Below are 22,499 nucleotides of genomic sequence, written 5' to 3'. Positions count from 1 at the left end.
ATTGGACAGCGTAAAAAATAACCGCATCAATAATAACTGTAGTGAACATGCGCGCAATCCACTGGTTGAGCTGCTGCTGATGCTGATTGTAGTAACGCGGTAAAAGTAATGGTGGGAAAGAGGCAATGGGGGCTCACAGTCGTGCTGGTGCTGTGTTTGCTCTGAGACACTGCAGAGGCTGAACTCGGGCTTGAGCTGATGACGGGTGGGGAAGCCTCCTGGAGGTGAGGGGGCCCAGGAAGGTCACTGTCCCTGGAGACGCAGCTTTCACTACTAACGGACACATGACATGCGCACGCAAACACACACGTATACACGCACACAAAACCATCCGTAGCGTTGGGGCGTAATGCGATTCACAGTATAATAGTCCAACATCAAGATTCCAGGCAGCGAATAGATTAAAACATTTATTCTGTCTCATTTTCACCATCTGCTTTGTATTGTTTAACTTTTGGGTTTTCTTTGCACAGCTCTGTTAACTTCCTTAGCTACATGTAACTTTCCCATGTCATTAGCGTGAGGTTTGCATACATCTTAAACTATCGATTTTGACAGCCACAATTCTACACACGTAATCGTGACCTTGAGATTCTATTTAAACCAATGAATTGATGCATCAGCACACGTCTAATATAGCTAAATACAAAAGTACAAGAAAGAGAGATTTGAAGCTTTCGTGACTGCAAGGATTCATACTCTTAGGTTTTTTCGGTAAAGTCACGTACGATTGCTGTATCTTAACTTGATATCAAGTAAAGATACAGCAATCGTGCTGTGACGGTTCCACCTGAAGACGGAAGCTTGTGTTGCCTCCGAATCGTCGTGATTTTTTATTTTACTTTGATTAATTTTATTTTATTTTTTACCTACGTGACTTTACCGAAAAAAACCTAAGAGTACAAAAAAGAGGCCCAATGGCACACTTCTGCATAATGTCCAAGTGCTGCATTCACATCTCAATCTGTGCGATCACACAGGGACCCGTCCAGGAACCGAGCAGCCCATCCAGAGATAGACGAAGCAGTGACGATGAGAGGGATAATGAGGATTGATGGTTATGATGATGGCACGAAACTCGGGTGAAATGAACAGTGGAGAGAGATGGCGAGTGGTCTATGTGGAGACAGGTTGAGAGGAAGGAGGAGGGTCTGTAGGGTTTCCCTCACAGCACGGTACTTTGGTCATCATTGGGGCGAGGCACTGCATTTAGCAAATGACTGCAAAACGAGGCAACTTCTGCTGAAGAGAGGGAAGATCATCTTCCTATTTTCTGACCTTGCAAAATGCTTTCAGCCGTCAGTTAAAACGGTGAATAACAAAATGTTTACACTTAGAATGCAACGTGACAATTAATGTATTTCTTGAAATAACAATTTGTTAAATGTTCTACCCTGGTAATGCTCCCCCCCCCCAATCCAACACATTATGTGAATGTATCAATGGCTGGTGAAAAGGCACCAAAGCTGAGAAATGTTAAATTGACCTCTTGTCTTGTCTTCAGCCATCCTCGTTCCGAGGGTTGACCACACCATGGGCAATCCTTCGCCATTGTACATCGGTTTTATGCCATCCTCATTGTCTGTTCCAACGTGAGCCTCGTCCACGCTTTGACGTTATCTACCCACGTGATCATTGGTCTTCCTCGTGCACATGAACCGGGTATTGTGCCTTGCCTAATCTGCTTTTCCAAACAAGTTCCATCTTTTCTCACGAAACAACCATAGTAGGCGAGCATTCTTGACTTTATCACCTCTAACAGTTTTCCTTGAACGCCAGCTTTCTCCAGAACCCATTCATTGTTTTATTTTCAGTCCACGATACATGTAATATCCACCCGAATCCTTTCATTTCAAAGGCATTTTTATCCGTGGCACCTCGTTCTTCGTGACCGTCTAACTTTCACAACCATATGTTGCAAATGGCCACACAAGGGAATGCAGAAGTCTGATCTTTGTTCCAATCTGAATGCTGCTGACTCTTCAAAATTTTCTTCAGGGATGATCCGATCGCCTGACCCTTAAATCAATTGACTAATCTACAAAATCATTTTAAAACAACTAAGTGCCAGTGTGAAAAAGCAATATCATAAAAGTTGCCCGACAACAAACGTTAGTACAGCTCTGCCAATACCCTTAATTACTTCTCAAAGTAAAACACACAAGAGGGAATTCAACGCAATTTCCTACCAGTCAAATCAAAACAGTCTTAATAAACTTTTTCACAAGAGGTCCGACTCCACAACACTTCGCAGCCCGAAGGGGGGCATCACGTTGAGACGCAGCTGGCACATGCCAAGGTTAAATAAAACGCAAACACCCACCTGCCAAACGTGACGCGTGGCGACGGGGAGGGGCTCTGAGGCTTGGGGGGCAGAGAGACGGGGGCAACGGAGGGAGGCTGGGCCGGAGGCACCTTGGCCGCGACGACCACCGCTGCGCCGTTCACGCTCCCGCCCTGCGCACGCCAGACGCAGCACAGCAACAGGGACCAAGTTTCTGTTTAGCTTGCGTGTCAAGAAGCAGCCAAACGTTACACAACCAACAATTTGACCAAAGTGCGCCTCTCCCCCACCATCTCCGTTCGCCCCGCAAGTTCACGGTCAATCGTGACGGATTTGAAAGTTTCCTCGTGCAAAGTCTATTGTTTCAAGTAAAAAAAAACGGGGGAATGAAATTGCAGACGAATGAGCGCACCACACTGGCACTTAAGAATGGATTTCACATTTCAAATGGTCCATAGTCAATACAATTAAAATCGCACGATAGAAACTGCAACTAATAATTGCATTCATCCCAAGCGCTGCCCTCAGATCTCATAATCTGTGTTATCACAGGGACCCGTGTCAAGTCCAAAGGAGCCCGTCCAGAGAGAAATAGAGGAGTGTTGTGGAGGAGGGGGGAGGGGAGATGGCGATGAGTGGAGACAGAACGACACGTGGACGCAATGAACAATCGAATGAGATAGCGGCACAGGCAGTGGAGAGGCGAGTGGTGTGGGGGAGAGTTGAGGGCCGCGCCCTTGGCCTGTCGGGTTTCCCTCACAGCGCGGTACTTTGGTCATCATCGGGCAGCAAAAAATATCTACGTTCTAGAAACAACACGAGTCGCTACACATCCTACAACATTTGCTTGGCCACTCTAAAAAACCCTCCTCAAAATGTTCAACGTTCCGATGGCTTTCTTCGGTGCACTTGTGTTAAATCCCATGCTCGAGGGAGTAACTTCAAGCCCCGGTTGGAGAGCATATTCATCTTCCATGCAGGATCGACGCATTGAGTACAAGTGCATCAAAAAAACGGTCATTGTCCTTTGATAGAGTGTGATTTTCGCTGCATACGTAACATATACCACCACTGGGTCAGACCATTCGTGGTGTGAAGCACTTCCCTACCAGTACATTACCTTTTGAATTCGAATTAAAAAAACATTATTACGAGGCACATAACAATTCATGCAATTAATTATATGAACTGCCATGATTCAACTGTGATTCCGGAATGAGTTGTTTTATTTCGTCGTTAACATGGATTGTATAGTTTCTCATGATTGTCTCTTAGTTGTGCAGTTTTATTTGCTTTATTAGTATAAATAGAAAAAAATTGGAATAAAAAATTCAACAAATTACTCAACTGGAATATACACAGTAACCATTGCTCCCCTACCAAAAGAGGTTGGCAAGACACCCCCTGAAAAAATCACCAGACATCATAATATGCATACAACTTGCATATTATAATAATAGGGTTTTCCCCCTTTTTTCTGGCAACAAAACTGAAACCTTTTCTTTAAAAAAGAAAGCCGTCCCTTGGTGTGGACCAATCAGTTTCAAGGACAATGCATATATTATCATAGTGTGTTTTTGTTTGCATTTCGACTGCAAGTATTGTGGTTAATGCAGACATGAATCCTTGTAAAAAGGTTTCAGTTTTGTTGACAGAAAAAAGGGGAAAAACCCTATTATTATACTTTGGTACTGGCAAAGGAGGTCTAATGATGAACTTGCATATTCTATTCTTGCCTCTTAGTTGTGCAGTTTTATTTGCTTTATTAGCATAAATAGAAAAAAATTGGAATAAAAAATTCCACAAATTACTCAACTGGAATATACACAGTAACCATTGCTCCCCTACCAAAAGAGGTTGGCAAGACACCCCCTGAAAAAATCACCAGACATCATAATAATATGCATACAACTTGCATATTATAATAATAGGGTTTTCCCCCTTTTTTCTGGCAACAAAACTGAAACCTTTTCTTTAAAAAAGAAAGCCGTCCCTTGGTGTGGACCAATCAGTTTCAAGGACAATGCATATATTATCATAGTGTGTTTTTGTTTGCATTTCGACTGCAAGTATTGTGGTTAATGCAGACATGAATCCTTGTAAAAAGGTTTCAGTTTTGTTGACAGAAAAAAGGGGAAAAACCCTATTATTATACTTTGGTACTAGCAAAGGAGGTCTAATGATGAACTTGCATATTCTATTCTTGCACGCGGCAATATGTCCAGGAGCTAAATGCCAATGTCGATCTCTGATAGCCCCGAGAGGGATTCAGGAGAGAGTTTGTGTACATTTGCCATTGCTCCATTGAGGGAGCGTGGACTAGTGGTCTACGACACGGTCCACAGTTTGGGTTGGTTTAACACGGAGGCTTTCGCGACCAATATTATCCATACGTTTTTTTAGATCGCGTAAATATAAATGGGTCTTTAAACCCACCACCACCACAGTGCGGTGCCACTTCCATGGCCAGTCGGACCACACTGTGGCTTATCTTTGATCTTACATTCATGAAAAGAAAATGCGCGCATCAACCTGTTGTTCTCGACAAATTTAATGTGTTACATATAATTGAAGCTCATATGCACAATTGTATGCGTGTATAATGAGCATAAGAATTGGTTGTAATTGATGAATGGATCGTTAAATGTATAATTCACAGCTATGAGAATCAATATTTGATGCTTTTGCCACACCGTGTCGGTCATAGAGGTTTCACCATACTTCACCACACCGGTCAATGCGGGTTGGTGAAAAAATTGGGGGGTTGCCCAAGCACCAGCACTGGAATCAAACCTAGGTCACACGGAAGACTGTGGTGTGCGTGTGGTGCGGGAACCACTGTATTACTGCTCGTCCCAAATTGGACGCCTCTAAATGATTACAAATCAACAACGGCAGCCCCGGGAGCCCACGCGCCTCTGCCACCGCCGTGGCCTCACCTTGCCGATGCCGGAGCGCACCACGTCCGCCATGCGGCTCTCGTGCCGGCCGCCCTCTCGCACGCAAGGCGCCGCGGCCCCCGGCGCTGCCAGGGCACTACCCGGCAAGGGGGGGAAATCCGATGGCACCAGCTCCAGCAGCTTGGCGCACGGCGCTGGCAGGGGCGGCGGGGGGGGAGGCGGCAGCGGTGGCGCCGCCGTTGACGTCGTCGCTGTTGCCGCAGCAGCAGCAGCCAGTAGCGGTGGCACCGGCTGGTTCGGCTCTGCCGAGGCCTGGGGGTTGACCTGCCGAGACGGTGCAGGCAACGCACGCTCGTGCTGGGGACAAGTCGTCGCGCGTCACCAATTCGCAGCGGCGCTGTAATGCCATAAACACAGACTGCGAGGGGCTCACCGGTCACGCAGATGTTAGCCGATCAAAAAAAATGGGGGCATTTCACTTGACCAACCAATGAGATTATCTCGATCCATGGATCCCTTGCCCAATTAATTGACGCAGTGATTAACCCTCAATGAATCGACGCTAACGTGTCTGTCGATCGACTATGAGCAGAATCGATTACAATGCACCTCGATTCACAATCCACAAGACCATATATGGGCAGATATGCCCCTACAGGCAACGCCATGCCTACTGTCTTCCATACATGGGCTGATCGGCGATTTCGTCGGGTGTCCGATTTTATTGTATTACAGCGCCACCCAGTGTGCAAGAGGGCTGCTGTACACGAGGCTTGCTACAATAGGGGATTCCCCCGCTAGAAGGAATGCGTTCGGGAAAATGCTACTTAACTCTAAAGTACTTTAAGTGAACCCTAATTTCCCAGGAGACAATGTTAAAATCAGGGGTTGCGTTCCTAGACGATGTCTAGTGAAAATGTGACTAAATGTCATGAAGTGTATAAAAATGCATATAAAAGTACACACATTTTTATATTCTTTGGGTCGTTCGGTGAAGTCACGTTCTTTCAACCCATCTACCTGACTTTACCAAAAGACCCAAAGAATATGAATTCCTGCAGTCACGAAAGCTTTAAGTCAAGATACATACATTTTAATGACTAATACAAATTATGATATCAAACTTATTCACAATTTATTTAAGAGCTTGATGATGGAGGCCTCTTGGCTGAGCAGTGGTGGAGTTATACTGACGAAGGGGTCAGGGATCAAATGCCTCTTCATCTGACAATCAAGCTCGTGTGTCACAGCATTGTTCACCGGAAAAAAATTGCCACTCTTCTGGGCTCTTATTTGGACCTTCTGGCTTGATTGCAGAACAAATATATCGGGACTCCAACGAATCGAACGCCGGGGGCTGAATCAATTGACGCATATTGCGTACATAGGCAATGTGGAGAACAATTTTTATTGAAACGTATAATCCACAAATATCATGGACTAAAAGGCAGTCAAACAGTTTTTCATCATCTTAATACGAGCAAAAAGGGTCTCATAAATTAAACCACTCGACCAGAGCCACTCATGTTTTGAAATTTGCAATGTCGATGTGTTGTTTTGCCTTCTGACGTTCTCTGGTTTAACACCAGTGAGACAGCCTCCATTATGGCCTTATATCTTATGTAGGCCAATCAGTTTCAAGGACAATGCACATATCATCAAATCACGTATGTGTGGTTAATGCAATAGGTGTCTATTTGGTGTCTGAACATCTTAACACCTCCTGTATTCTTGCCAGAAAGGACAAGGCCTGTTATTTTTTTCAAATTGATTACGTTCATATAAACGCAACCAAAAGGAGATGGCAGGGAGATTTCTAAAAGCGTCTTAGACATGCAACGGGTAAAAGTGGTAAAAACTTACGCCGCTCCTGTCATCTTCCCGCCGTCTTCTCCCTCTGAAAGTTTTCCTGAAACAGAGAATTGCGTTAACAAACCTTTCTCTCTCATAACGACACAAAAAGGTTGAAGAGCGACACGTCTCTACTTCGAGAAAGTTTAGTCAATTGCGTTTATTCTGAGATGTCGAGAGACACTTATCCGAAGGCCACCGGATGAACTGCTTGACTGCTTCTAGATTTGAAGTTTTCGTGACTGCAAGGGTCCCATACTCTTCCGGTTTTTCGGTAAAGTCACGTAGGTAAAAAATAAAATTTAAATAAATTTAATCACGACGTTTCGGAGGAAGCTTGTGTTGCCTCCAAAACGTCGTGATTTAATTTATTTTTATTTTCTTTATTACTACCTACGTGACTTCACCAAAAAAACTAAAGAGTATGCTTGACTGCTGCCCACGATTGACCCTGAAAATGTTAACTAGCCTTTTGTCCGTCCAAGGACGACGGGTGTATTTCAGTAAATCTGAAACTTGCAAGCGAAAAGCAGACCGCGACGTGATATTCATTGCATCAATTCGCGTGCAATTTGTAAGGCCGCGGTGACAGACTTATTTAATTTAAAGCTTATAATGCCTTGTTCATCATGACGTCCTTTTTACTTTGACCTGAGGGTTCTGCCTTTGTGAGTGAGGGTTGTAAGTTGACGCTGAGGGGGGAGGAGGCGCCTCGCCCCCCCATGTAGAGTGACGTCACCCGCTAATTAATATTAATGAGGGGGGGTGTCCATTTGGAAGACGTCACCTGTTCATGAGTATTAATGAGGGGGGCTGGCCGACGTGGAGTGACGTCACGTGCGGGACACACAGACATTCTTGGCTCATAGTAGTAAATATCGTTGATGCCAATTACAATAATCTCCTACCCTTATTAACACTCGCCTACAGTCCTTACTGTGGTTCCCAGGGTTACCGACTTCTTTGCTTTATACAATTTAATGCATCCATTTAGCAACCGCCATAAAAAGCTTTAAAACCAACACTTGAACCCCATGCCCCCGCCCCCCCACCAATCAAACTCCGAGTACATACCTTCCTCTAGCAGACACAAGGCTGGCGTCTCCGAGATCTATTTCCGTTCGGCGCGAAGGCGAGGGCTCATCTCTCCGCGGGTAGGATGTCTCCGACTTTGTGCGTGCTATCGGCTCGTAAACTGCCCGGTAGTGCGGCTCTGCCCCGGATCTGTAGCCGCCCTCCGAGCTGGCGCGGTGGCCACTGCCGACGCCACCGACTCCGCCGCCCACGGCAGCCAAGACGGCGCTGCCGCCGCCGGCGCTAAGAGGCCTTCGCTGGGGCGGCACGCCGCGCCCGTCCCCCCCGTTGGCAAGCGGCGCCCGGTCCTGCGTGAAGTGAGAGGTGGACGAGGCCAACGCCGTGGCGGTGCTGCCCCCGCTGCTATCGGAGAAGGAGGACGACAACTTGTCGATGTGGCTCCTCATGTGTGACTTGGCACCACCGCCGCCGCCACCGCCGCCCCTGTTTTCACGTTGCGTACAACACGCACGCGGCACAGTCGATTACACAAGCGCAGAGGGCTTGCGCGAACATGCCTAGAAAAAGCTTTCGTGAAAGACTTTTTTTGGGTTAGATCGCATAAATATTAAAATGTGTCGTCAATCCACCACCACCCAACACAGCCAACCACAGTAAGGTTTGTCACATAACACGTGAAAATAAGTTACTACTTCAGCCCACGAATGTGTTGGAGAGTATATCCACAACATAAACAACTTGAGGACGAAATTTCGCTGCTAATTACATCCAGCTTCATTAGGCGATTCTGGCAGAATTGTGAAGAGATGTGCTTTATCGTCGTGTGGGTGACGTATCTATATTCAGGCAGTATCGATTATTTTATCACGATTAAATAAACCTATTGAAACATACAAAAAATATTGGCATGCAAAAAATGTTAAACTTTGTACAAAAACCTGCCAAATTTAATAAACGTTTTCAGTGCAACAGCTGCAGGCACGTAGAAATGTTATTGGTCAGAACTATTAAAACCGTCAATCAACGGGTACGAGTTGTGACCTGACTTTAAAGGACACCACCCATCATCAACGAGTCAATCATATATCAGTGTAGGAATAAGTGAGCCAAGTACGCGCTGTGTGGAGTAGTGTACTCAATCTTCTACTTTCATGAAAAAGGACATCTTATTTTATATTTATAGAGTACCTTAGCTCAATACACTTTACATAGTTTCAAAGCGGTAACAAAAAGAATAATTTAGATGGCAAGGAGGTACAAGTGCCTAGGAATGAGTGACTGTAACAGAGGGCATGGGCATGTGAGGTCACGAAAGGGCTATAGGGGAGGGCCAGGATGGAGTAGAGAGGCGAGGGGAGGGAAGAGGAAGGGAAAACTGTTGTTCCTACCTGTTTAACTCATCACTTACGTTAGCCACGGCTAGGCACCAAACTCAGTTCCCCAAGTTCTAGCCACTGCGGTGTGTGCAAGCCACACGTCACCGCTTCGCCCACCAATAAAAATGCTACACACCCCCCCAATGCTTGTCCGGAGCAGATACGTTTGGATTTCAAAACCGAACAACTGCAAATGAACACGATGCAATCGGCACGCCAATCAAGCACGCCAGGAACATCCCCCCCCCTCACCTGCCCCTGCTCGAGAAATGCCTGTGAGGCAGCGAGTTTCCGTGCTTGTAGTGGCCGGGCGCTGGAAACCCATTCAGGAAGGTCGCATTCTGAAAAGCCTGCACATGCAACCACGCATCCACAGACACGTCGCCCCTGTAAACAGGTGGTGCCTGCGTCGCCTGCGCCTGTAAATAAAGTGAAGATGGCAATGTTAAAAGTGATGCCACCGCAACACACACCGAAGTCAATTCAGTAACGTACCAAACAGCACTGTTGTTAACAGTGCCTTTGACTAGCTTGACCCAACTAAAATATATTTTTCACCGTCCGTAAAGCATACCGGAGAGCCCGGGGCACACAAACTGGGTGCATATGTAAAAGACAAGAGGTATTAGTGTTTTTTGCTTTTAATCTTCATTAAAGTAATGAAAAAAAACAAGGCAAGTTTGATTTCGATTTAAAGCTTTCGTGACTGCAGGGATTCATCTTCTTGGTTCTTTTCGGTAAAGTCACGTAGAAGGGAAATAATAAAATAAAATAAATAAAACATAATAAAATAATTCTCACGACGTTTCGGCCACAACGCAAGCAGCCGTCCTCAGGTGAAGAATTTTATTATGTTTTATTTTTATTATTTTATTATTTCCCTTCTACGTGACTTTACAGAAAGAACCAAGAAGAAGGCAAGTTTGCATAATTTTGCAGCTTAAAAAAACTCACTGCCTTTGTTTTTGAGAAATAGTTTTTACGATACCTAAACGTTCATTTCAGATATTAATGATATTATAGCCAAGTGCTACCAACAAGCATTACTTTGATTTTCTGACAGATGTTACTCAAAATACATACATTTCTAGCTTAAGATAAAATGTTATTACATTGAAGACAGTGCATGTCAACACCGTTTATTTATATTATCACAGGAGTTTTACCATGGGCTATAGATCAGCTACTGGAGCAGCAGGCATCGACTCCTAAACCACGAATTCCAAGTTGATTCAGCCTAATAATCAAAATATATATTTATACTGGAGAAATCCGAGGAGCTATAGAGCTCTTATAATAGTAGGTTTTTACCCTTTTAACTGGTACAAAACTGACACCTTTATTTTTTGTACCAGTTAAAAGGGTAAAAACCTACTATTATATTTTGCCACTGGTAAAAGAGATCTCATAGTATAGAGCTCTTTTCACATTTGTGCAGTAGGGGCAGATCAGAACGTGACAACAACAAACAATACAAAAACACGATAGGAGTGCAGAGTATTGGAAAGGTAAACAAATCACCCAAACAGACGCAAATAACACTAAACCATCCTGAACCTACCAGGCAAAACCCACTGAGGCATTCATTAATTTTTCAGAAAGAACCTGGCCACAACTGATAACTCAACGAAGTGGCTAATCACGTGGAAATTTACAGCAGCTAAACAATGCCAATAGTCTCGATGCATGTTTCTAAATGTGGAGGGAAAAATTGGAGGACCCGGAGAAAAATCCCCGCGACCACGGGGAGAACATGCAAACTCCAAATATACAAGCGTCAGGGTCTGGATTGAACCCCCTGACCTCCTGCATACCAGGCAAGGAAGATAACATCACACCACCGTAGCGCCCCTTAAACTGTATACAAGTTCAAATTGCATTAGTACATCAATTCCCACGCTTGGGAAAGGCAGCAAAACAACAGCAAAAACAGTCCCAAACCTCACCAAGACAACACAGTCCCTCAATAAAATTGTGGGATGAATTACAAAAATTCCACATTCCTATAGAAATGAAAAGTCCCTCGAAAGTTAAGGGGGAGGGGGGGGAGGGGCTTATCTGAATGTGGTAGCCACATTCAGATAAACCCCTCCCCCTTAACTTGTATTTAAGACCTTGTCTCTTGGAATTTTGCCTCGCTGGATACAGTAAATTTAGCTTTGACGGTCCCACCTGATGACGGAGACTTGTGTTGCCTCCGAAACGTCGTGATTTATTATTTTATTTCTATTAGAATTTTTCTATTATTTTTATTATTTACTTTTACCTACGTGACTTTACCGAAAAAAACCTAAGAGTATGAATCCTTGCAGTCACGAAAGCTTCAAATCTAGAATTAGTCCCTCGAAAGAACAACCACTGGTGACTCCCATAAAGTGGTACTCATAACATTAACCATCGAGTGATGAGCCAATCACCAACTGGGATTTGAACTCGCAATGTTCAAACTACAAGTCGGGCATTCAGAAATTACGCAATTCACAGCCTGTTAAAAATCCAGTCTTGTATTAAGTGCTCTCCACGCCGTGTGGGTCAAAGGGTTTGTCTGACCATACTTCACCACGTCGGTCAGTGCAGATCAATAAAGTGGGGTGGGTGCGTGTCAAGAACCGGTTGATAGATCGCTCGCCAATGATGCCAGTCACGGCTGGAAATCGAACTCCGGTCGCCAGACTTGTGGCAGTGCTGCTAACCAACGCGCACCACCGCTGCCTACTCCAAAAGCCCATCAATACGGGCATACGTGGTTTCCATCACTGGATCGGGACCGCCAGAGGAGGGTGGGAACAACACGAATGCCAGACACAGAGGGGGGGAACCTGTGACGAGCAAGTGGCCCTACCAGAGATGCGGTGTCGAAATATCCCTGCGGTGTGGACGACCAGGGCTGGGGCAGCACGCTGTAGAGCGGGTACTGCTGCTGCTGTTGAGTGGGGGGTGGCGGTGCCGGAGGTGGGGCGTACACAGGCTGCATGTACATGGTCGGCGCATACTGCTGCTGTTGCTGGTGCTGCTGGTGCTGCTGCTGTTGCTGCGCATAAATTGCCCCACCGCCACCCGCTACACCACCTCCCTCCGCCGAGCGCAGCCCGTTCTTCGGCATGAAGACATTCATGGCCATGGGCTTGGCCTTTATCCGTGCCTGCACGAGATACGTTTTCACACGTCAAGTTTGTTTTGTTTCACCAAGGTGAGGAACTTACAAGAACAGGATATGGAGTCTCATTTGAGAGAGCGACCTGGGTCACCGAAATAACAAAAGCAGCAATAAAACAAAACAAGCACTGAAGATAAGCGAAAGTTGGTGCCACAAAACCTCAGTTTAAAGACAAATATCAACAAGCATTGACACTATGTGCCTGTGTCAATGCTGAATAATGTCAAATTAAAAGTGTTAACTAGTATTGACGTGTTTTTTTTCTTCATATTTTTACGAGAATTAGCCAATGTATTGACCCAGAATTAGACAACTACATTTAAAGCTGGTCTACGTAACCATTTTTTTTTTTAATGTCAAACAATTAACGGTGTCTATAACATTATCACGCACTGCTAGGTATTCATGCCAAACACAAAACATAAGCTTTAACACGTAGGCTTTCGCGACCAATATTGTTCATAATCAACGATTTTTTGGGGTGGTGGAGGGTTACGACACATTTATAAATAACGCGATCTAAACCCAAAAATCGTCGATTATGAACAAAACATAAGCAACAACAGAAACTGTTCAAGAGCTGCATTAACACTTCATAGAGCTACGAAGGTTACATTCCTATGTAATTGAGGTAGTTGGCAAGTACAATGTAACGCCTTCATTAACAGGAGCATGAGCTGCAGCTTGGCATAATACCCTCTCGTCTCCTGTCCTTCTAACTCAAGTTCACAGAAATAGAACGTTATTGCTTCTCCATTCCCTCCGTGCGGGAACAACAATGGGCTCAACGTCACGTGTGACAGACAGGCAGAAGGGACTTACCATAATGGGTTTTCCCAGAAATGTTTTTGCATCTTCCCTCAGATACTTGTAAGCCTGCCAAACGCAAATAAAAAAAAAGTTTAAAAAAAAATCACTCCATCAAATGAGCTTCGCTTTCTGACTGTACCGCATTTAAATAAGATTCTAAGAAATGCATGGTATGCCTTCTACACGAGCTTTACGGTTGTCGATGCATCGCGATACAAACCGCAAGTGATAAAGAAGCATTATTTCACCAATGCGATGTGCACTCTTTGCTATATATTCTTGCCAAATGTTCACGTGCAACCGCGGGTCTCTACTTGCTCACGCCACTGCTGGCGAAAGGGTCTCCACCCCCCCACTCGATGGATCTCTAGCAGGTGTTTTGGCACTCTTCCATGCTCGTCAAACGACTTGGAAGAGGTGAAGGAACACAGTTTAATCCACCACAAGTGACGTGTCATTTGACTGTGGTGCACCCACTTGTGTGTACGTATGTTTAACTTCTTTCGCACCGTACGTAGCCAACCGTGCTAATCGGAGGTGCGGGCGAAGGACAACAAAACTAAACACAACAAGCAGTTCTACAGAAATGAGGAGACAGATGGGAGGATTTAAAAAATTAACCCATAAAAACAAAGTTTTTCACTATAAATCCTTTATATGCGTGGCGGCTAGAGTCCTCTCGTCCTCTGGCTTGAGATGGCTGCCACCTATGGGTCAGATGATTGCCTGCCACCATTAAGCAATTGGTAATTAAATATTTTAAAAAAAATCCTAAAATGTTGAAAATTTTGGAAAAAAATTCACGAAAATAAATTGTCACCCACAACGAGTCTGTGTGCAAAATGTCAGCTCCATTGGATCACGGGAAGTGGGTTAAAAAACGACCGAAAGATTTGCACGGTCGTAAGCGCGCAAGCAAGCAAGTGAACTTAATATAAAGGATTTAAAAAAGACCTGCACTATTGTTTCAACTGCCGAGCCAGGAGATGGACCCGGCGACCTCTGGTTTGCAAGTGCCCATGCGAGAACTGTTACACAACGGAAAGATTCAAAACTTCAAACTAAAAATCCTTGTGGTCATGCCACTGCAACATGCATATTTTCATTATCCCATTTAACAGGAGCTTACTTCAACTGAAGATTTTAAACAGTGAAGCAAACACTTTCGGAACATTCGCCCTTGCTCTAGAAAAAGTATTTCCTTCCAAAGTGCGTTGGCAACCTCAGGTCCATGTTTTGAATGCACAGGAAAATAAGACTGCTCCTCTGTAGGCAGTACTCACAATACAAGATTTCAACCAAGCGTGCAAAACAGGGGGGCTCCACCAACAACCACGCGGTGACAGGCACTCAAATACTAAGCCACTTGGCAATCCCAGTTCAGAGGAACTTGTAAAAACCATTCACTTCTGAAAAAAGCATTCTGAAACTAGGCTGCTGTGACATCATTTGAATACGATACAATTTGGATTAATTAGCTTCTAAATGCGATTCAAGATGACGTACAAAACCAGTGGACATATATTTCATAGAGACGAATAGGCTATCAGGCTGAAGGATTTGCCAACTATGAGGGAAGCAGTTTAACATATAGGCTTTCGCAACCAATATCATCCACGAGAGGTTTTTTTTGGATTAGATCGCGAAAATATATAAATGTGTCGCTAAAACCCGCCACAGCAAAATGTTGTGGCTTGGCTCTCCAACACACCGGTGTGCTGTACTAGTGACGAATTGGCACGTTCTGTTTACGTGACAACCCTTACTAATTGGCTGTGTTGGGTGGTGGTGGGTTTTAACGACACATTTACATATTTACGCAAAATAACCCCAAAAAAACCTCTATTTTATAAGGGAAGCAGAGAATTAGCGACCTTAAAATGATTGAATATTGCCTTCGGGGCTTCAACAGAAACCCTTGGCCACACGACCCATTCAACTTGCAACAAAGAGCAGCAAAATGAGCAGCGATACACATCAAGCGCTGGAAGTGCATGACAGTGTGCACATGGACGGACCAACTCAGATGTGAGAGAAGACCAGAGCCAGGACTTCCCACGCGGGGTGTGCACGCACCTGCTGAGCGTCGGCGTCTGTCTCAAACGTGATGTACCAGCTGTCATTGTGGGCAAACTCGCAGCTCACGAACCGTCCGCAGTTGCCGTTGGTGAACAGCTTCTCAACCTCCTGCATTCCCCCACAGAGTGAAGAAGCTCATTCTCTCTTCTCTACGCGACTTTACCGAAAGAACCAAAGAGTCATTCCTGCATTCACGAAAGCTTCAAATCAAGTTTCATTCTCTCTAGACTCGGAGAAAACCCTTTACCTACCGGTCATTCGGTCCTTGCATTATGCACGCCACATATGCTCACATTAAAATTAACTTAAAGTGTGTGTTTTAACATTTAACACTCGGTAAAGCAATCTGGTTAAAAATTTTAAATTGGAGAAAAATGTTTAGTCTGAAGCTATTTACATACACCAGTATTCTAAAACATAAAGCAAAAATAAATACCAATAAAGCAATATAAATAAAAAGAAAACATATTTCGTATACAGTATCAGGGCCCCAAAGCATAGAGGTGTGTGTGTGTGAGTATTGTTATTCAAGAATAAAATATGCATCACATGTGCATTCATTTTCAATTTCAGCAGGGATCCATTATCTCAGGGAGTTTTAATTAAAATGCCGACCTCAAATGCAGTCTAAGTATGTGGTGTCACATTCGCATCAAATGGCTCAAACAACCAAGTTGTGTTCTCAGCAACGTGTAAGTAGGGCGGCTTAAAATGACAAATGTTAATAGCAGTATACATGGCAATATACACAATGTACGGACAGGTTTTAAATTACTTACATTTCTAACATCGACATTAAACCAAAGAAATATAAAAACAAGTGGCACTAATAATTTGACAAATTACAATTTAAAATAATACTTATATACGCTGTTTCGCCATATTCCCCACCCAGTTGATAGGTAAAACGCTATTTTAGTAACGTTTGGATAATTACAAATTTTATCTGGAAAGTCAGATTAACGAATGCAGTTGAATACGTGACGTATACGTTCAACAAAATGCCCTATGCCTGCAAATGTTCGTGCTCAACTAAAATGAAGGTGTGATCTGCATCACCTAAATAAGGAGATATCCTCTTGGCAAGGCTATTCACAGCAACATTTCACGATATTTTCCAAAAACTGGATTGGAGAACTGAAGAGAAGCAGTGAAAGTGTAAGTTCCACTGATTACGTAAACATTGTTACAACCAATGGACACAAGCTACAGGAAACAATAGAAAAACGAACACTTAAGATACGAGCGAAACAAGTCCTGTATTACAACGAGTTAATTGGACCAAACAAAATATTTACTCAATTTGATCATGAAACGCAGCTCAACAATGTGCATGAAGAAGAACGTCTTCAATTGGTACATATTATCACCTGACATTAAGTACACGGGACCAGAAACATGGACTTTGACTGGAAACTTGGAACAACAATAGGGCAAAGTGTGGCCACAGACCAGAGAACACATGTAAGCAAATCTTGTGAAACGTTAAGGAAAGTGGTCTTCACCGTATAACAGCTTTACCGTGTTTTACTTGCAGCCAATGTACATATATTTTCCGGAATGTTTGTGACTTAAAATACTGATAAACATCCTGAAATCAGCCAATATACTATATTTTAGTAAATAAATACATTTATTTTCAAATGTTCTGTTTAATAATAGAAAAGCTAGCTCCACGTGAGCATTCCCTTTCAAAAGGGAAACACAAACACACTCGCTGCTTCCTTATTTTGCATATCATGGCACTGCAACTGCTGTGACAAAATTATCCATAGCAGGCGCCTGTGTGGAAGTGACGGAGCTCACATCTACCAACAGTAGCCAATGGAGAGAATAAATGCCTGCCAAGCCAAGGACACGCCAGCACGACTCTCACGTGTGTGCCAACATCTCCAACCACTGCCCCCCCAAAGTCCCCAACTCATTGTCGCCATGCTGGCCATGAGCAGCGGAGGTGGCCTTACCTCCACAGGCGTGCTCGCGGGAACCTCTCTCAGGATCACAATGCAGCGCTTTTGATTCGGCCTTACCCTCTCCCCCTTCTCATCCACATGCACCAGGGCAGATGCTACACACGCGCACGCACGCACACACACAAGCCCAGCGACATGTCGTTTGCTGTTCTTCACCCACACCTCAGAAGAGCACGGATCTGTGTTTTGATTTAGTACGCTGATCTTAAAGGCGCATTGAAAAATGTTGATACTCCGACTGATGCTCCTACTGTTGTGGAGTGACTCATGCAGCCAGCTATGGCTGCAGAGTTTGGTAGTACATGTTGTTTACGTCGTTTATTGTGAAAATTCGGTCACAGTTCCTATGACCACTGTTTCATTGCTTTTATGGCTTTATTTTGGTGATTTTCGAAAAGTTTTTTGGTTTGGCCATGTTTGTTTGTTGTAGTACAGAGTTAGACTGATGGCCTTAATCTAAGTTGTCTTGTGGTTGTTGTTGTTGTTGTTTGACTTGCATCCCACTGGGATATTTGCACAGGGTTGGTGTACGGTGATTTTTTTGCAATATTTTGCTGTCTTTTCTTGGATTTTCTGTTTGCACATAGTCACTTTAAGATGTTTTCTTGTTCATGTTTTTGTTTTTTGTTTGTTGCGGTTGCACCCGATTCAAGAGCCGAATGGCTCACAGGGCTATACCTAATAAATGAACTTTGAACTTTGGTTGGCTACATACGGTGTGAAAGCAGTTCAACATCCGTTCATCCTTTGCAAATGCTCTCGTTTCCTCTGAAAACTGGGCCAATGGATTCCAAGTTCATCATCAATCACTGCGTAAGCCTCATTGCTCCGATGCACCGCCACCGATGAGCAAGGACTGATGACTAAGGGTTGCGCACTGCAACATTCTCGTCTGCTAAATGGTGTGCAAAGTAACATTCTTGCATCATATGCTACTTTTGTTCGCCCACATGCCTTTGCACACTCAGTTCAACCTTTGGCCACTCCACCAAGCCTAATACCCCCTTCCATTTAGCCAAATCAGCTAATGTTCATGAAGATCCTATTACTAGCTAACCCACCAACTATCCAGGTATACGCCCTACTATTTAACATATGAACAAAACATATATAATTGCAGAGCGACGCTTCTGAAATTACATGCCAAGCAAAGGTCCCCCACCCCCCTCCGCTTATGCTCTTCTAAGCCACAACAGCCCAACCTTAACGGAAGACAATGTTAGGGTGTGCGCAATCATCTTTGTGGCTGGGAGTGTCTTTCTCTATTAGGCAGCTGCTTTTGCAGCCAAGTGCACCAAGATTCAGGGGCATGCGGCCACAGCAGAGGAGATAGTGAGCCGGCAATTCGGCAGGAGTGAGTAGAAGATAGATAATTCTAGATTTGAAGTTTTCGTGACTGCAAGGATCGATACTCGTTGGTTCTTTCGGTAAAGTCACGTAGGTGAAAAATAATAAAATAAAAATAAGAATTCAATACAAATAAAAATAACTAAATTAAACTCCGATGTTTCGAATGCAACACAAGCAATCGTCATCAGGTGTGGAAATCACAGCTTGAATTTTTTTACTAAAGTGGGAGAAATGCCGGGGCTAAGGAGTTTATATATAAACTGATGATGATTGCTTGTGTTGCAATCGAAAAGTCGTAATTTAATTTAGTTATTTCTATTTTTTTATTTTAATTTTATTCTTTTTTATTATTATTATTATTTCACCTACGTGACTTAACCGAAATAACCAAAGAGTAAAGAAGATAGCTTTTCGGTGAAATCCAATCAACAAAACTGCCATGGTTTAATACGGATTGTGAACATGTTGATCACGTAACCACCAAAAGTCAAACAATGCAATTAGAATTTGTACAGCATCCAAATGTGACTGCATTAAAACGCTGCTACATTCTCGCAGTTGAAACCTGGATTCCCAAACAACATCTAAAGAAGAAAAATACATCTCCTAGAATATAAATGATGGCCTTAGGAGGGTATACACGGGCAATGCGGGACAAGGAAACTTCAAACACAAACTGTACCGCTCTCCGTTCTGCTTGTAGCCATGGAAGCCAGGGTGGCGTGCGCACTACTCACACTTGAGTGTGTCTACGATGAGTTGCAGGTCGGAGGTGAGCCGCTTGACTTGGTTAAAGTTGGCAATGGTCCAGATGGGGACATACTGGTCACTGTCCATCTGGGACACCAGGTACAGGTCGTTTGCCAGGTTCTCTCTGCACATCGTACACACTCCTCCGTTACTCACCGCCGCACAGTGCACAGCACCTCGCTACACTCACCACATCATCATCATCAAAACGGCACACGCGGTCAGTTTTAATTACACTAATCGTCACAATTCACGCAAATATCAAGCAACATTCATGTGCATTCTTGATTTGAAGCTTTTCGTGACTGCAGGAATCCATGCTCTTTGGTTCTTTCGGTAAAGTCACGTAGGTAGAAAAACTATGAAAGATCACGACGTTTCGGTCGCCGCACAAGCAATCGTCTTCCACCTGTGTGGCGATCGAAACGTCGTCATCTATTAAGATTTATTCTACGCACGTGACTTGACCAAAAGAACCAGAGTATTCATGTGCATGTCGACTCGTTGAGCCAATGCAACGCTGCATGAGGGTCTCTCCGCAAAGTGCTGGACGTGGCCCTTATTTGACCATAGTTCACCGTGCTAGTCTGTGCGGTTTGAAGGCAGGGAACATAGCAGTATGGGTGATATGGTCAAAGGCAAAAAAAAACATTTCAGCAAATGTAAAATGTAATTGTGCCAAGGAAAACACAACTGATTAACTCAATTGAATCTGTATCCCTCCGTGCACGTCTGTAATGGATGCTACAAGTAAGAAAGCAACATGAAGCTTCCCAATGTAATACGTTTCTGTGAATGCAAGCAGCGTGCACCGAGGCAACAAAGGTTCCAGATTGACTTTCAGATTCAACCTAGATTCACTTTTAACCCTTTGCGACAAAAAATATATTATAGCCACGCACGAGAATTTATTTTTTCCCTTAGACATATTTTCCAATAAACTATTTTCTCACAATATTAGACACTCTACACAAGCGGGCTAAAAGGGAGTAACGATGGCACATGCACCACAGATTAATAAGGGCAGAGCCCCACATTGAGACTTAGAACTCCTTCTCATGCACAACCAAATGGAGTTGAGTTCTCCAGCCAACTCGGTTTATAGACACGTCAAGTTGATTTTAAACAGTTATGTCTCCACGACCATCAGAGTTAATCGAGCGACAGGTGGTTTCTCGGAAGAGTATAATTTCCACTCTGCTCAAATTCGGACGTAAAATTCAGACCAGCCCACGTCGTGAAATCTTCACCGCCATTCATCTTGCCAAATCGGTAGCAAGCTCGAGTTGTACAAAAACATGGAAACAGGTCTGGGGGAGGAACTCAAGTACATTCTTGAGCTCTGTAGTCCGTTTCCCAATAATTAAAAGTGTCCCGACAATGCTGACCTGCTGGTGATTGTGACCTTTAACATTCACTCAAATCCATTACTCGTCAATCAACAAACAGGTAGCCCTGCTCACCTGGCCAGCTCAACAACCTTCTAAGCTCATGTCAAAAGACACCATACTTTTACATTGTTCAGTTCAGCGAGATAAGTACCTTGAAAAGTAGTATTCCAGTTGCTTTTTCAGGACTTCCTTCAGCTCCTCTGGACTCATAGTGTTACTTTCTTGTAGTTCGGATCCACCTAAAAATAAATATTTTACATTATGACATTTTACAGGCTTTATTAAGTGTTAAGTTAAACAATCAGACAACCATTAATCTTAACAACTACAGGAATCCCTGCTATAAGCAAAGAATTTGTTCCAGTCAAATGCTTCTTACTTCTAAATGACTTAAAGCAAACTCTAGCTTCCCGAATGCATGTTACAATCAGGGGTTGTGTTCCTACCTATGTCTGGTGAAAATGTGACTAAATGTCATGAAGTGTCCAAAAACGCATGTACATTTACATACATTTGAAACGCCTAATAAACAAAAAGAGTTGCATAAAACTTTTCCAGAAATTCATCTTCTTGGTTCTTTCGGTAAAGTCACGTAGAAGGGAAATAATAAAAATAAAACATAAAATAATTCTCACGACGTTTCGGCCACAACGCAAGCAGCCGTCCTCAGGTGAAGACCAGGTCTGTCGGGGAGACAGACCTGGTCTGCTTGCGTTGTGGCCGAAACGTCGTGAGAATTATTTTATTATGTTTTATTTTTATCATTTTATTATTTCCCTTCTACGTGACTTTACCGAAAGAACCAAGAAGATGAATCCCTGCAGTCACGAAAGCTTTAAATCTAAATTTTCCAGAAATTGTTTAAGGGCTTGCTGCTGCTCCAACAGTGGTGGAGTGATGCAGACGACAAAGGGGCAGGTTCAACTGCCTCTTCATCTGATGATCACGCAAAGGTCGCAACCAGGTACCCGATACCCGTACCCTACCCGATACCCGGCTACCCGTACCCGGCCGGGTACGGGTACCCGTTTGCGACCCTGGTGCGGCCGGGTACGGGTAGACCGTGAGTCACTGGTGAGTAACTGTTTGTCACTCATTTCCCAACGTCTTGTCTCTTCTCACAATTCAAGTTCCTAGAATCAACCCACCCACGCCTGCAACATGGCTTCATCCCAGAGGTCGCAATCAGGTACCCGATACCCGTACCCTACCCGTACCCGGCCGGGTATGGGTAGGGTACGGGTACGGCCGGGTACAGGTACCCGTTTGCGACCCTGGTGCGGCCGGGTACGGGTACAGGTAAGGAATCAAAACCCGTTTGCGACCTCTGCGATCAAGCCAGAGGCACAGCGATGGCCACCAGAGGAAAAAGGCACTCTCTTCTGGGCTCTTCTATGGACCTTCTTGGCTTGATTGCAGAATGTTTAAGAAATTTTGCCCCAAGACAGCTGGGCAGCATTTTTAATCTTCCACTGTGTGCGTTCCTCATTTCAATATTGCGCTAAAAAATGCGTGCGTATTTTCTAGAGGAACGCGTATGCGA

At 44.0% G+C, this 22,499-nt stretch overlaps 1 protein-coding gene across 4 annotated transcripts in view; it reads right to left on the bottom strand.

Annotated features, from left to right (window-relative positions):
* The window catches only part of LOC144955053 (la-related protein 4-like), a 48,410-nt gene that overhangs the window by 7,430 nt on the left and 18,481 nt on the right, over window positions 1–22,499 (bottom strand). For 3 of the 4 annotated variants that reach the window (XM_078885426.1, XM_078885527.1, XM_078885482.1), the window contains exons 5-16: window positions 21,108–21,195; window positions 19,553–19,689; window positions 17,457–17,560; window positions 15,490–15,600; window positions 13,426–13,479; window positions 12,289–12,588; window positions 9,699–9,865; window positions 8,110–8,553; window positions 7,048–7,093; window positions 5,224–5,508; window positions 2,324–2,457; window positions 138–273 (exon numbers count right to left, since the gene is read on the bottom strand). In XM_078885426.1, coding sequence (XP_078741552.1) covers window positions 138–273; window positions 2,324–2,457; window positions 5,224–5,508; window positions 7,048–7,093; window positions 8,110–8,553; window positions 9,699–9,865; window positions 12,289–12,588; window positions 13,426–13,479; window positions 15,490–15,600; window positions 17,457–17,560; window positions 19,553–19,689; window positions 21,108–21,195 — 2,006 coding nt within the window. Of the gene's footprint in view, window positions 1–137; window positions 274–2,323; window positions 2,458–5,223; window positions 5,509–7,047; window positions 7,094–8,109; window positions 8,554–9,698; window positions 9,866–12,288; window positions 12,589–13,425; window positions 13,480–15,489; window positions 15,601–17,456; window positions 17,561–19,552; window positions 19,690–21,107; window positions 21,196–22,499 lie in introns of those variants that run through there. The other variant, XM_078885576.1, reaches the window with a different exon arrangement.

This window comes from Lampetra fluviatilis, chromosome 1 (assembly GCF_964198595.1).
Source record: "Lampetra fluviatilis chromosome 1, kcLamFluv1.1, whole genome shotgun sequence".
NCBI lineage: Eukaryota > Metazoa > Chordata > Hyperoartia > Petromyzontiformes > Petromyzontidae > Lampetra > Lampetra fluviatilis.
The sequence above is the reverse complement of the archived record's forward strand: the minus strand, read 5'-3'. Positions and strand labels throughout refer to the sequence as shown.